Source organism: Pavona decussata, unplaced genomic scaffold (assembly GCF_977016875.1).
Source record: "Pavona decussata unplaced genomic scaffold, jaPavDecu1.1 SCAFFOLD_100, whole genome shotgun sequence".
NCBI lineage: Eukaryota > Metazoa > Cnidaria > Anthozoa > Scleractinia > Agariciidae > Pavona > Pavona decussata.
Genome location: NW_028145515.1, coordinates 3,883,431 through 3,897,074, shown reverse-complemented (window position 1 = coordinate 3,897,074; position 13,644 = coordinate 3,883,431). Strand labels below are relative to the sequence as shown.

At 40.7% G+C, this 13,644-nt stretch overlaps 1 protein-coding gene across 1 annotated transcript; it reads left to right on the top strand.

Moving 5' to 3' along the window:
* Window positions 1-5,847: 5,847 nt before the first annotated feature.
* Window positions 5,848-8,652, top strand: LOC146472418 (uncharacterized). Its single transcript, XM_085119552.1, has one exon. The coding sequence runs from the start codon at window positions 5,995-5,997 to the stop codon at window positions 8,650-8,652; it is 2,658 nt and encodes an 885-aa protein (XP_084975678.1). The 5' UTR covers window positions 5,848-5,994.
* The last annotated feature ends 4,992 nt before the right edge of the window (window positions 8,653-13,644 follow it).

The following is a 13,644-nucleotide window of genomic DNA, read 5'->3' as shown; positions in this document are numbered from 1 at the left end:
AAACCCGAAATCTAGATCTCTCAATATCGCTGTCCACTGTCCAAATCCGTGCTTAGTTATTCCTTCCTTTAGAAAATAGTCCTCTTCTGCTGTGAATTTCAAAACATGACGAATGTTCCTCTGAGAGCGCAAGATTCTTTTAGGCAGGGCGTCCTTTTTGGGGGAGGTGTTGACATTTTCCACTGGTTCAACAGAAGGCCCGGCGGTGGAAGTTGAATCGCCGAGTCTTGCGTTGACGTCCTCGTCCACTTCTGACCCCTTGGCGCCTTGTAGTTTCTGTAGGCACTCGTAACCCTTCAAAGCAACTTCTCGGGATCGTTGTTTTTGATAGTGAACTTTAGCAACGGCAGAGCTGTGTTTTTGGTCTTCCGACAAAATCCTCTGCTCTTCGCTAGTGAGCTGGTTGAGGCTCTGCGTTTCAACAATTTGGCGATAACGCGTGGGATGGATGTACTTTCCAATTGCATCAAACACCAGTTTGCTCATGATCTCGCCCAATTTACCATGCTGGCCTCCATTTCTGTTGACGAGAACGAAATCACACTTGGGTTTAAGCAAAGGTCAAACGTACGAGATATAGCCATTGAGCACTTGCATGTTTGCGTCGGAAAGAATCAAAGAATCAAATCCATACTTTCCGGCAGTCTTGAACGTTTTCTGATCAATGAATCCACCCTTTTTCTTAGCTGCATCAATCATGTCCACCGTCAAATATTGATAAGTCATAGGACGTGACCCCTTCACTTTGATGAACAGATACATGGCTACGAATTTCGTGGCAAATGTCAAGTCCGAGGGGTTAACTTGAGCTGGACTCGATTTACACATCTTCACGGTATTTTCGTAGCGCGGCAGATGGAATTTCACGACCCCCAACAGCTCCTCCATTGTTGCCCAGTGGCCTCTTGCTTCCAGTGTTTCAATGTCTAAATCTTGTGTCCACTGCAATCGCATCATCTTTGCAACTGTCTTTCGCGCTCTTTTGAGGTACAACTCTGTTGCAGAGAACTTTTGAAAGACTGCCTCTGATGCGCCATGAAGTTTTCTGAAGTCGATCATTTCAGAAATGGCGTCTATGTAGCCTAAACGCCCACCATGGCCGAGCTTGCATTCGTCTTGTAAGTAGTCGATAAACTTGAACAACAAATTTGGAGAACATAAACTAAAGTCCACCACGTCAAAAGTCAACTCTTCCTCGTCTTCACAGCAAAATCTTAGAAACTTAAAGCATCTTGTAACTATTTGTTGCGCTGCGCGATCCTTCTTGTAACCGCCACCACTTCCAGTCAACCATTTTGTGAACAACTCGGCAATGTCACACGATAATGAAAACGAAGGAAGTATCTTTACGGCATGCTTTGTGGTTTCAGTTGTTTGATCTTGAATTGGTTTCACCATCGGAACATTTCGCGAATCTGTGATTTCTTTCGAATTGGGCTTTTCATCAAAATAAAAGAACCAACTGTGCTTGTTATAAACATGTTTTCTGCACCCTCTTTGACTTTGAAATCCATCATGGTCGCACTCTTGTATTGGGCAGTGATACAAGCTGTTGGTTTCATCTTTTTCCAAGTGAAGCCGTTTCGGTTTGGGCGACGCTCCATCGATATCCGACCAATCGACTTTATACTTCTTGCTCATTTTGCCTTTTAAGCGCATCTAGTCAACACGATCTCCTTTAAATCTGAACCATAACCGAGGAGCGGATGACGAGCAAAGGAACTGCATATATATTTGCATTTGCCAAAGCATGCCCTTACTTGCCCGCCCTCATTACTATTGTGCAAAATTCATGACAGTGACATGCCACCAAACTCGCCCAAGCAGGTCTGAGCGCGCCTTCTTGTTTGCCTCATTCCCAAAGGCAACCTTAATTTGGGAACAAAATGGGAATGCGTAGAAAAATGGTCCAAAATCTGTTCTCAAACGACCAATTTGGGAACAATATGTTCTATTCACAGAGAGGAACTCGGAACAAAACAGCCCTAAATGACCAATTTGGGAACAATGTGTTCCATCAACAGATAGGAACTCGGAATAAAACAGTCCTTACTTATCAATTTGGGAACAATGTGTTCCGTGCACAGATAGGAACTCGGAACAAAACAGTCCTTATTTATCAATTTCGAAACAATGTGTTCCATGCACAGATAGGAACTCGGAACAAAACAGTCCTAAGTTATCAATTTGAGAACAATATGTTCCATTTACAGTTGGGAACTCGGAACAAAACAGTCCTTATTTATCAATTTCGGAACAATGTGTTCCATCAATAGATAGGAACTCGGAACAAAACAGTTCTTATTTATCAATTTGGGAACGAAGTGTTCCATTAACAGATAGGAACTCGGAACAAAACAGTCCTTATTTATCAATTTCGGAACAATGTGTTCCATCAATAGAAAGGAACTCGGAACAAAACAGTCCTAAATGACCAATTTGGGAACAATGTGTTCAATTTACAGATAGGAACTCGGAACAAAAAAGTCTTACATGACCAATTTGGGAACAATGTGTTCCATTTACAGATAGCAACTCGGAACAAAACAGTCCTTATTTGTCAATTTGAGAACAATATGTTCCATTTACAATTGGGAACTCGGAACGAAATATTCCTCTTTTACACTAGAGTGAACGTTTTGTTCCTACCTTGTAAAACATCTGGTCCTCTTATAGTCAATAGGAACACAAAAACGAGGAACAGTCCATACTAGAGGAACGTTCCTTTTGGAATACAGGAACAGCCAACGAAACTTAAAATCAGCGAAAAAAAGAATCAAAGACTATGGAAAAACCCCAAAAAGCGTAATTCAAGCGCTTCGGCGAAATGAAAACAATCTTTAAAATTTGGTGAAGTCTCATTCAATCGAAGGCAGCAAAACGCGCCAAAATGAAATTTTGGGAAATGTATAAGATCGTTTCCCAAACTTCCTGGTTCCTCACCAGATAATAGTTACAACGATGGTTTGTGTTTCTTTCTGTACGATCCATTCTCGACATGACAAAAATAAACTAATAAAACTGCAAGGTGTTTTTTGGCTAAAAAGAAAACAATCTTCAAGCACATTTGAAAGCACACTGTCATGAACCATGGAACGCTTAAACATGGGCCCTCTTTGTTCCTTTCTACCGCTCTACAGTAATTTTCCTAAGAAATCAGTGCACTGCACAGACCTATCACGCTAAAAAATTATCAAGTCAGGCCTCGTATTCAGTGGAAGGGCGTCAAGCCCTCACCAAACCCGATGTTGTTTCGGCCCTTAATACATGAACTTTTATGATCATACTAGTCCTTATAGTTATAAAACGAATCTAAGATTCCCCCGCTAAATCCATGAAATACATGTCTTCCGACAAAAATGAGTAGAGGTTTGCTTACACTAAAAGTCAGCTACATGATGTTACATTATAGTTTCCGTCAAATCCTTGAGATCCAAACCTTCCGCCTATATATTAAAAGTTTGTCTTACCTGCAAGTATATTATTGTCATGCAATGGATTATGTGTAATATATTATAAGCAAGACAAACTTCTACTATTAAAGCGGAAGACGTGGTTCTCAAGGATTTAACGGAAATATGAATAACCAATGATTTACTTCTCATGTTTACTGCAAGTATATTATTGAATTTATTTTATATGTATATACTTACAGTAATATAAAGCAGTAACATGATTATAGATTCATGTCCCCGTTAATTCCCTGAAATCCTAATCTTCCGCCTGTATGTTAAAAGTTTGTCTGACCTGCAAACTTGCAGTGTCATGCAGTGGATTATGTGTAATATATTAAAAGCAAGACAAACTTCTACTATTAAAGCGGAAGCATGGTTCTCAAGGATTTAACGGAAATATGAATAACCAATGATTTACTTCTCATGTTTACTGTAAGTATATTATTGAATTTATTTTATATGTATATACTTACAGTAATATAAAGCAGTAACATGATTATCGATTCATGTCTCCGTTAATTCCCTGAAATCCTAATCTTCCACCTGTATGTTAAAAGTTTGTCTGACCTGCAAACTTGCAGTGTCATGCAGTGGATTATGTGTAATATATTAAAAGCAACACAAACTTCTACTATTGAGGCGGAAGACGTGGTTCTCAAGGATTTAACGGGAATATGAATAACCAATGATTTGCTTCTCATGTTTACTGTAAGTATATTATTGAATTTATTTTATATGTATATACTTACAGTAATATAAAGCAGTAACATGATTATCGATTCATGTCTCCGTTAATTCCCTGAAATCCTAATCTTCCACCTGTATGTTAAAAGTTTGTCTGACCTGCAAACTTGCAGTGTCATGCAGTGGATTATGTGTAATATATTAAAAGCAACACAAACTTCTACTATTGAGGCGGAAGACGTGGTTCTCAAGGATTTAACGGGAATATGAATAACCAATGATTTGCTTCTCATGTTTACTGTAAGTATATTATTGAATTTATTTTATATGTATATACTTACAGTAATATAAAGCAGTAACATGATTATCGATTCATGTCTCCGTTAATTCCCTGAAATCCTAATCTTCCGCCTGTATGTTAAAAGTTTGTCTGACCTGCAAACTTACAGTGTCATGCAGTGGATTATGTGTAATATATTAAAAGCAACACAAACTTCTACTATTGAGGCGGAAGACGTGGTTCTCAAGGATTTAACGGGAATATGAATAACCAATGATCAGATTTAACCCAACATGCAATTTTGTGATTACTGACATGGATTTTACAAGACAATGTATGCAATATCAAGTTTATTGGGTTGTCGAAGTTTCTTTTGCGCTGCTTTGTATCTAATTGTTTTCGATTTCTTCTGGTAACATAATCAAGGAAGACACGACACTTTGCGAGTAGTTTTCAAGTCTAATCATCAAGTCTACCTTTTCACAAGTTTGCACATACATTGTGAAGCATTTTAATAAAAAAAGAGAAGCATTTAAAAACACGCAAATACTAGAAGCTGTCAAAATTAACAATTGCTCTGGAACAAAGAATCAACACCAAAATCTGCCCACTTTAGAAAATGACTGCAACAAGTGGAGGCAAGTTGCAAGGCATAATATTGTAATTAGTTTTCTAATTGTTTTCGATTCCTTCTGGTAACATAACCAAGGAAGACACGACACTGGCGAGTAGTTTTTAATTCTAATCATCACGTCTACCTTTTCACAAGTTTGCACATACATTGTGAAGCATTTTTAATAAAAAAAAAATAGAAGCATCGAGAAGCATTAAAAAACACGCTAAAACTAGAAGCTGTCAAAATTAACAATTGCTCTGGGACTAAGAATCAACACCAAAATGTGCCCACTTTAGAAAATTACTGCAACAAGTGGCAGCAAGTTGCAAGGCATAATATTGTTATTAGCTTATCATAGTGGAAGAAACAGTACGTCAGGACCTCTAAAGCAGAGAAGGTGTTTAAAATAGAGATGCGCTCCTTTTAAGGCAGAAATATGCATCACTTCGTGAAATTCATATATTCATAGCCACCTGGCAAGTACTAGTGGTCTATATAAGAAGCAAGCTTGGGCTTCATTTCTGTCCACTGTCAATAGGTTGAGGATGCGGCGAGCACAACAGCCAAGTAAACAGTTAAACAGCGAGGCCATTCGAGGAGCCGCCTTATGTTACATGAGTCCCGTTGTTGCCGGTCAGTGCAGCGTTATCAGTGCAAAATGCGTATTTAATGTGAAGGAAAAAGACCTTCTCACATCTTGGAATAGCATCTGCCACAAGCGGGATTTGTGCGATAGAGAAATCTCAGGTTCGACTCAGCTCCTGGTTGCTTTTCTCTTCAAACTAATCTTCATGACCTTGAAAAACAGTTTTCATTGAATTTTCTCAGGTATACCAAACGCGGCATTTTTCTTCAGTGCCATAGCTACACAAGAGAAAAAGAAGGGAAGTATAGAAGAAAGTGATGACAGCGATGACGATGGAGAAAATAGTCCTGTACCAAGCACACAATCTGAGCAAATGATCAATGGCAACCCAACACTTGTCAACAAATCGCTTTGGCCTGTAATTAACTATTGGTTAGCACTAACCACGCCTAATGGTGCTCCGGCAAATCCTCTCATCGTCCATAGGGCACTGCTGAAATGTGGAGTTGCAGTCACAGCTAATCAGGTATCACATGTACTAACGATAAATGCAATGACACACACTGAACGAGCACAATTTAAGCACGATACTCATAATTTCCTTTTTTTTCAGGTACAGTTTCAAGACGGAAAAGTGTGCATGGCTATCAAGGAACTCTACAAAACGTTAAAAGACCACAAGAACCCCTTCATGCAGGACCTTGTAACAACGTCCTACCAGTACAGCTTTCATGAAGAGTACCAAAGTCTTAGAGGCATGTCTCCTCTGTCTTCTCAAGAGCTAGAGGACTGTGGAAGAGAAAACGTCGTGCGCGTTACACTCCTCAACCCTACCTTCCAGCAATCTCTGACAAAGGCACTAGAGAAGATGATTGAAGCCAAACTACAGATCGATAAGTTTGGTTTCAACAGCTCCAATACAACGAAGATGACGGGTGAGAAAAGATTTTCTGACAAGCTGACCATCTTAGTAAACGACATAACAATCGCAATGCAGCAACTTGAATATGCCAGTTACCGAGGCAAGATCTACAAGCGCGACCCAAAAGCAAAGTACACTTACTCATTTAAGTGCGAGGCCAGACAATTCATCAACACTATCGCGACGAACGAGCACTTCAAGTCGAGGCTCATACGAGAGATGAAAAAGGTGATTGAGCTTCTATCAGATCCTCATTGTGAGCTGTTCCAACCTTTGATGATCGACTACGATCTCATTGAAGTTAATGGCGGTATTTGCTGGTCCATAAAGAAGCGTGCGTTTGTAAAGAGTCCAATTAACGCCAACGACATTGGAAAAATATCGCCCAGGGCGTTTTGCGCGTACGATTCCACAAATGATCCTGATCCTAAGTACTTCAAAGAGATCCTGGAAAACAGTTTGTCCCCAGACGAGGTGGCCCACTTTTGTGACGATTTTCTGAAGCTTCTGAACTATAACAAGAAGCAACACAAAGACAAGGTACCGTGCCTTGTGGGCGAAGCAAACAGTGGCAAGACATTTTTGTTCTTTCCGATCCAGGGATTGATACACCATGGCAATATAGCAACAGTGACCAAACAAAGAGCCTTTAATAAAGCGATGATCACACCATTTACTGAAGTGATCTTCATTGATGAAGCCAGTGAGAGCGCCCTGGACATTGCCGATTGGAAGGTCTTGACGCAAGGAGGATACTCTGCACATGATGTAAAGTACCAGACCGCAAAGGCTTTTCTCAACAAGTGCCCCATGATAATCACCGCCCAGCGTAAGCTGCAGTTTGGTCCAACACACCAACCAGCAATGGAGAAACGACTGCGCACTTATGTATTCAAGACCCTTCCAAATCCTAAGAAGAGCGCCGCAGCATGGCTAAAGAAACACGCTATGGATTGCGTGGTTTGGGCCACGGAAAAGGCAAAAGACTGTCAAGGCGACAGCGAGAGCGATGAAAGTGACGAAGACGACACAGACAGTGACGATGAAGAAGGAATCCTGCAAGACAAGGAAAAAGAGGAACTCAGATGTCTCACGCTGGCCAGTTCCCTCGTCGAGGAGACCACTTCTAGCGCAGTCACGAATGTTCCACAAGACCGTGAAAGTGCTTCCATGTCCGACGACGTCTTGGATGCATTGAGGGATTCCGTGGGCCGATCACATCCGGGCAGTTTACAACGCAGACAGCTTGAACACATACTCAAAGAAGAACAGAGGAAGCGAGCAATGCGAGAAGACAGAAGACGACAGCAGTACGAAATGCAAAAACAAGCCTTGCTAGACAAGGGAATAAGTGTGGAGAGCGTGGAGATGTTGCCACTTGATCCAGATCAAGAGATGCCAAGCCCACTTCAGAGGGAAGTAGACAACTACTGTAGAGATGAGAGAGCGAAGGAGGAAGAACAGCGCCGCGAGAAGGCAGCTCGAGTGTTTGAAGGTTCCTGGCTCCTTAGGACCGAGCGAGAGTTGCACGATTGCGTTAGGCTTCTTCATGGCAACCTCGATGGGAACAGGAGAGCGTCTATTAATGCCCACCTCGAAGTGCTGCAGGACAAGCTCAAAAACCACCACAGTAACCTCGGCACCCTCCGGTCTAAGGAAGCGTTGGCTGAACGGAAGCGAGTTCGCAGAATGCTTGGCCTTCTTACAGAAGAAGACGAAAACCTGGTGAAAAGCTTAATGGAGCCCCTCCCGCTCGCGGCAGTGGAAAATAACTACATCGAGGAAGAAAGAGAGGACGAAGAACAAGATTTGTTCATAACGCCAAGAACGCCATCTTACGTTCCACGCCTAAACGACGTAGATCAGTACTGGCCACAGTCGCCATGCTCCATCACAGCATCTCCAGAACCTGACGCTACTCTCGTTCCGAGCAGTGCACTGTCGCCTGCGCAGGCTGCCCTTGCAAACGTCAACGACCTCGCTGTCTCAGAGGAGTTGCTTCGAACCTGTACCACGAGGAAGCGCAAAGATCGTCCACTCAGCCAAGATGTGGCCAAGAGAACAAAGCCGAATACGCTTCTCGACTACTTTAGCGCTACCCAAAAGTAAAACTGACCAGACCATACTCAAACTATCACTTAATTTGTGGACACTTAATATATTACATTAATTAAACCCATGCTTTGTAAGATCAAAATCATTAAAGTTCTGTTGCAGTTCAGTTTAATGAAAAGCAAGCATTTTCTTTCAATGACTGTTGTTGGGCTTTACTTTTCGAGAAAGCACGTTAAGCTTTCAAAGTACCAGATATGCCAAAAAAAATAATAATAATAACCTATATCATTGATGGCAGGTAAGCGTTTTCATGCGGGTATATGTCCCTCTGGTGTCAAGCCAGCGGCATTTTCATTCCAGCCCTTTTCTTTAGAGAGTCCGCTGTTCTTCCGTCTTGAAATTTGAAATCAAGGTCTCTCAAAATAGCAGTCCACTGTCCAAACCCGTGCTTAGTTATCCCTTCCTTTAGAAAATAGTCCTCTTGTGTTGTGAATTTCAAAACATGACGAATGTTCCTCTGAGAGCGCAAGATTCTTTTAGGCAGGGCGTCCTTTTTGGGGAAGGAGTTGTCATTTTGCCCTGGTTCAACAGAAGGCCCGGCGGTGGAAGTTGAATCGCCGAGTCTTGCGTTGACGTCCTCGTCCACTTCTGACCCCTTGGCGCCTTGTAGTTTCTGTAGGCACTCGTGACCCTTCAAAGCAACTTCTCGGGATCGTTGTTTTTGATAGTGAACTTTAGCAACGGCAGAGCTGTGTTTTTGGTCTTCCGACAAAATCCTCTGCTCTTCGCTAGTGAGCTGGTTGAGGCTCTGCGTTTCAACAATTTGGCGATAACGCGTGGGATGGATGTACTTTCCAATTGCATCAAACACCAGTTTGCTCATGATCTCGCCCAATTTACCATGCTGGCCTCCATTTCTGTTGACGAGAACGAAATCACACTTGGGTTTAAGCAAAGGTCTAACGTACGAGATGTAGCCATTGAGCACTTGCATGTTTGCATCGGAAAGAATCAAAGAATCAAATCCATACTTTCCAGCAGTCTTGAACGTTTTCTGATCAATGAATCCACCCTTTTCCTTAGCTGTGTCAATCATGTCCACCGTCAAATATTGATAAGTCATAGGACGTGACCCCTTCACTTTGATGAACAGATACATGGCTACGAATTTCGTGGCAAATGTCAAGTCCGAGGGGTTGACTTGAGCTGGACTCGATTTGCAAATCTTCACGGTATTTTCGTAGCGCGGCAGATGGAATTTCACGACCCCCAACAGCTCCTCCATTGCTGCCCAGTGGCCTCTTGCTTCCAGTGTTTCAATGTCTAAATCGTGTGTCCACTGCAATCGCATCATCTTTGCAACTGTCTTTCGCGCTCTTTTGAGGTACAACTCTGTTGCAGAGAACTTTTGAAAGACTGCCTCTGATGCGCCATGAAGTTTTCTGAAGTCGATCATTTCAGAAATAGCGTCTATGTAGCCTAAACGCCCACCATGGCCGAGCTTGCATTCGTCTTGTAAGTAGTCAATAAACTTGAACAACAAATTTGGAGAACATAAACTAAAGTCCACCACGTCAAAAGTCAACTCTTCCTCGTCTTCACAGCAAAATCTTAGAAACTTAAAGCATCTTGTAACTATTTGTTGCGCTGCGCGATCCTTCTTGTAACCGCCACCACTTCCAGTCAACCATTTCGTGAACAACTCGGCAATGTCACACGATAATGAAAACGAAGGAAGTAACTTTACGGCATGCTTTGTGGTTTCAGTACTTTGATCTTGAATTAGTTTCACCATCGGAACATTTCGCGAATCTGTGATTTCTTTCGAATTGGGCTTTTCATCAAAATAAAAGAACCAACTGTGCTTGTTATAAACATGTTTTCTGCACCCTCTTTGACTTTGAAATCCATCATGGTCGCACTCTTGTATTGGGCAGTGATACAAGCTGTCAGTTTCATCTTTTTCCAAGTGAAGCCGTTTAGGTTTGGGCGACGCTCCATCGATATCCGACCAATCGACTTTATACTTCTTGCTCATTTTGCCTTTTAAGCGCATCTAGTCAACACAATCTCCTTTAAATCTGAACCATAACCGAGGAGCCCATGACGAGCAAAGGAACTGCATATATGTTTGTATTTGCCAAAGCATGCCCTAACTTGCCCGCCCTCATTACTATTGTGCAAAATTCATGACAGTGACATGCCACCAAACTCGCCCAAGCAGGTCTGAGCGCGCTTTCTTGTTTGCCTCATTCCCAAAGGCCACCTTAATTTGGGAACAAAATGGGAATGCGTAGAAAAATGGTCCAAAATCTGTTCTCAAACGACCAATTTGGGAACAATTTGTTCTATTCACAGAGAGGAACTCGGAAGAAAACAGTCCTAAATGACCAATTTGGGAACAATGTGTTCCATCAACAGATAGGAACTCGGAACAAAACAGTCCTTATTTATCAATTTGGGAACAATATCTTCCATTTACAGTTGGGAACTCGGAAAAAAACAGTCCTTATTTATCAATTTCGGAACAATGTGTTCCATCAATAGATAGGAACTCGGAACAAAACAGTCCTAAATGACCAATTTGGGAACAATGTGTTCCATCAACAGATAGGAACTCGGAACAAAACAGTCCTTATTTATCAATTTGGGAACAATATCTTCCATTTACAGTTGGGAACTCGGAACAAAACAGTCCTTATTTATCAATTTCGGAACAATGTGTTCCATCAATAGATAGGAACTCGGAACAAAACAGTCCTAAATGACCAATTTGGGAACAATGTGTTCCATCAATAGAAAGGAACTCGGAACAAAACAGTCCTAAATGACCAATTTGGGAACAATGTGTTCAATTTACAGATAGGAACTCGGAACAAAAAAGTCTTAAATGACCAATTGGGGAACAATGTGTTCCATTTACAGATAGGAACTCGGAACAAAACAGTCCTTATTTGTCAATTTGAGAACAATATGTTCCATTTACAATTGGGAACTCGGAACGAAATATTCCTCTTTTACACTAGAGTGAACGTTTTGTTCCTACCTTGTAAAACATCTGGTCCTCTTATAGTCAATAGGAACACAAAAACGAGGAACAGTCCATACTAGAGGAACGTTCCTTTTGGAATACAGGAACAGCCAACGAAACTTAAAATCAGCGAAAAAAGGAGTCAAAGACTATGGAAAAACTCCAAAAAGCGTAATTCAAGCGCTTCGGCGAAATGAAAACAATCTTTAAAATTTGGTGAAGTCTCATTCAATCGAAGGCAGCAAAACGCGCCAAAATCAAATTTTGGGAAATGTAGAAGAAGAAGAAGAAGAAGAAAAAAAAAAAAAAAAAAGAAAAAGAAGAAAAAAAAAAAAAAGAAAAGAAAAAGAAGAGCAATTAACTAAATAAAATAAATGTCAATCAATCAACAATAATCATCACTTGTGATTTGAAAACACTAGCGGTATGGTTGTAGGCATTAATAACACAAACAGTTAACGATAAAATAAAATTAAAGAAACGTTCATGACGCGTCACATGGTGTTATTAAAACATGTTTTTTCTTTTAAAATGTTCACCAAAAAAGATAAAAAAGTATATGCTGGTTTAAAACTTTCGAATTATAAAATGAGACTCCTCTTCTACTTGACGTGTATCCTTTACCTCCTTTTTGAGTCCATTCTAATTTTGCTCCTCGTTGAATGTGAGTCAATTCCATTCCTTCCGAAGTACAAAACTGCTTTTCAGTTGTTAGTACGGGTTAGTTTGATGTTCCTTTTTTAGTCCCACCGCTAAAATTAGCGACCTCGGGATGTGTGATTATTCCCCAGTCATTCATGAACAGCCGTGTAAACAACTGATACGATAATGCATCAACTAATAGATCAATTTAAATTCAGCAGCGCCTATCCTCCCCCCTCCCCCACCACGAGGGCTTTTGAGGGACATTTTTCCACAATGTTCATCCTGAGTGTTAGACATCAGTCTTTCCCCTCGGCATTTGACAGTTTCGTTATTTCCATTACAGTATTGTCCACATCAGTTCTTTACAATGAGAATTTCATCGGCATAGACTATAAATTTGTGATATGTTATTTGGCTACCTGTAAGTACGACAAATATGAGATGGTGACTCTAAAACTAACTGACCTACAATAAGTTCGTTTCTGATGAATTTTAATCTCAAGGAAGAACGCTTAAGGTGACTCGACCCAGTTATTTTTTGGCGGTACCATCCTACTTTGAAGCTCTTTGGTATCCCCACCTTTACTTTTATCGTACGTCTAACACATAGAATGGATAACATATAGATCAATCTACAATATAGCAAAAAAATTTGGGCGATCGGAGTAAATGTCACGTGGTTATAGTGCCACGCCTCTTTGAGGTCTGAGTCGAAATTCTGCTGTTGCCGGCTTTTTTTGTGAAAATCTCTCGGCTACACATAGTGCACATTTCTCCCTGGCGCTGAACAGAGTTTCACCAAAATCGCAAAGACCCAATTCGAGAAATTCAGCGCTTTCCAAATTTAGGTCATAATTTATGTAAAAATGATAAGCAAACTTTGCACGATTATATCTAATAAACTATGAGATTTATTCCTTTATTTTGGGGATCTTTATAACAGATGGGTCCTTGTAATTATAAGTCAGCAAAAAGTTTTAGGGCCTTGTAAATGTGTGCGATTTCGAGCAATGCAAACATATAGAAATTATAGTTTTAATTAACTATTTGTTGACGTTTGTCAGCGTTTAAGAGTCCTTCTCACAAATTAAGCATTCGTAGTTTTTTTTCCTTCAAATTTTTTCAGGGCCACAATTGAGTAACTAACTACCCGGATTTTGAAAACTTTCATGGTCATTGAAAACTGTGACATTATCTTCTATAAGCCCAAACTTGAGTAAACAAGATTTTTAGCGTTTTGGCTGAGTTTGTGCTTTGGGAGTTTTCTATTGTTTCGAGTCTGTCATGATGTAGCATTTTGTTCAGCACGCGTGCAATGACCACGCTTGGTTGACTTCCGAATGCTTACCGAGATATGATAATTAGTGTGA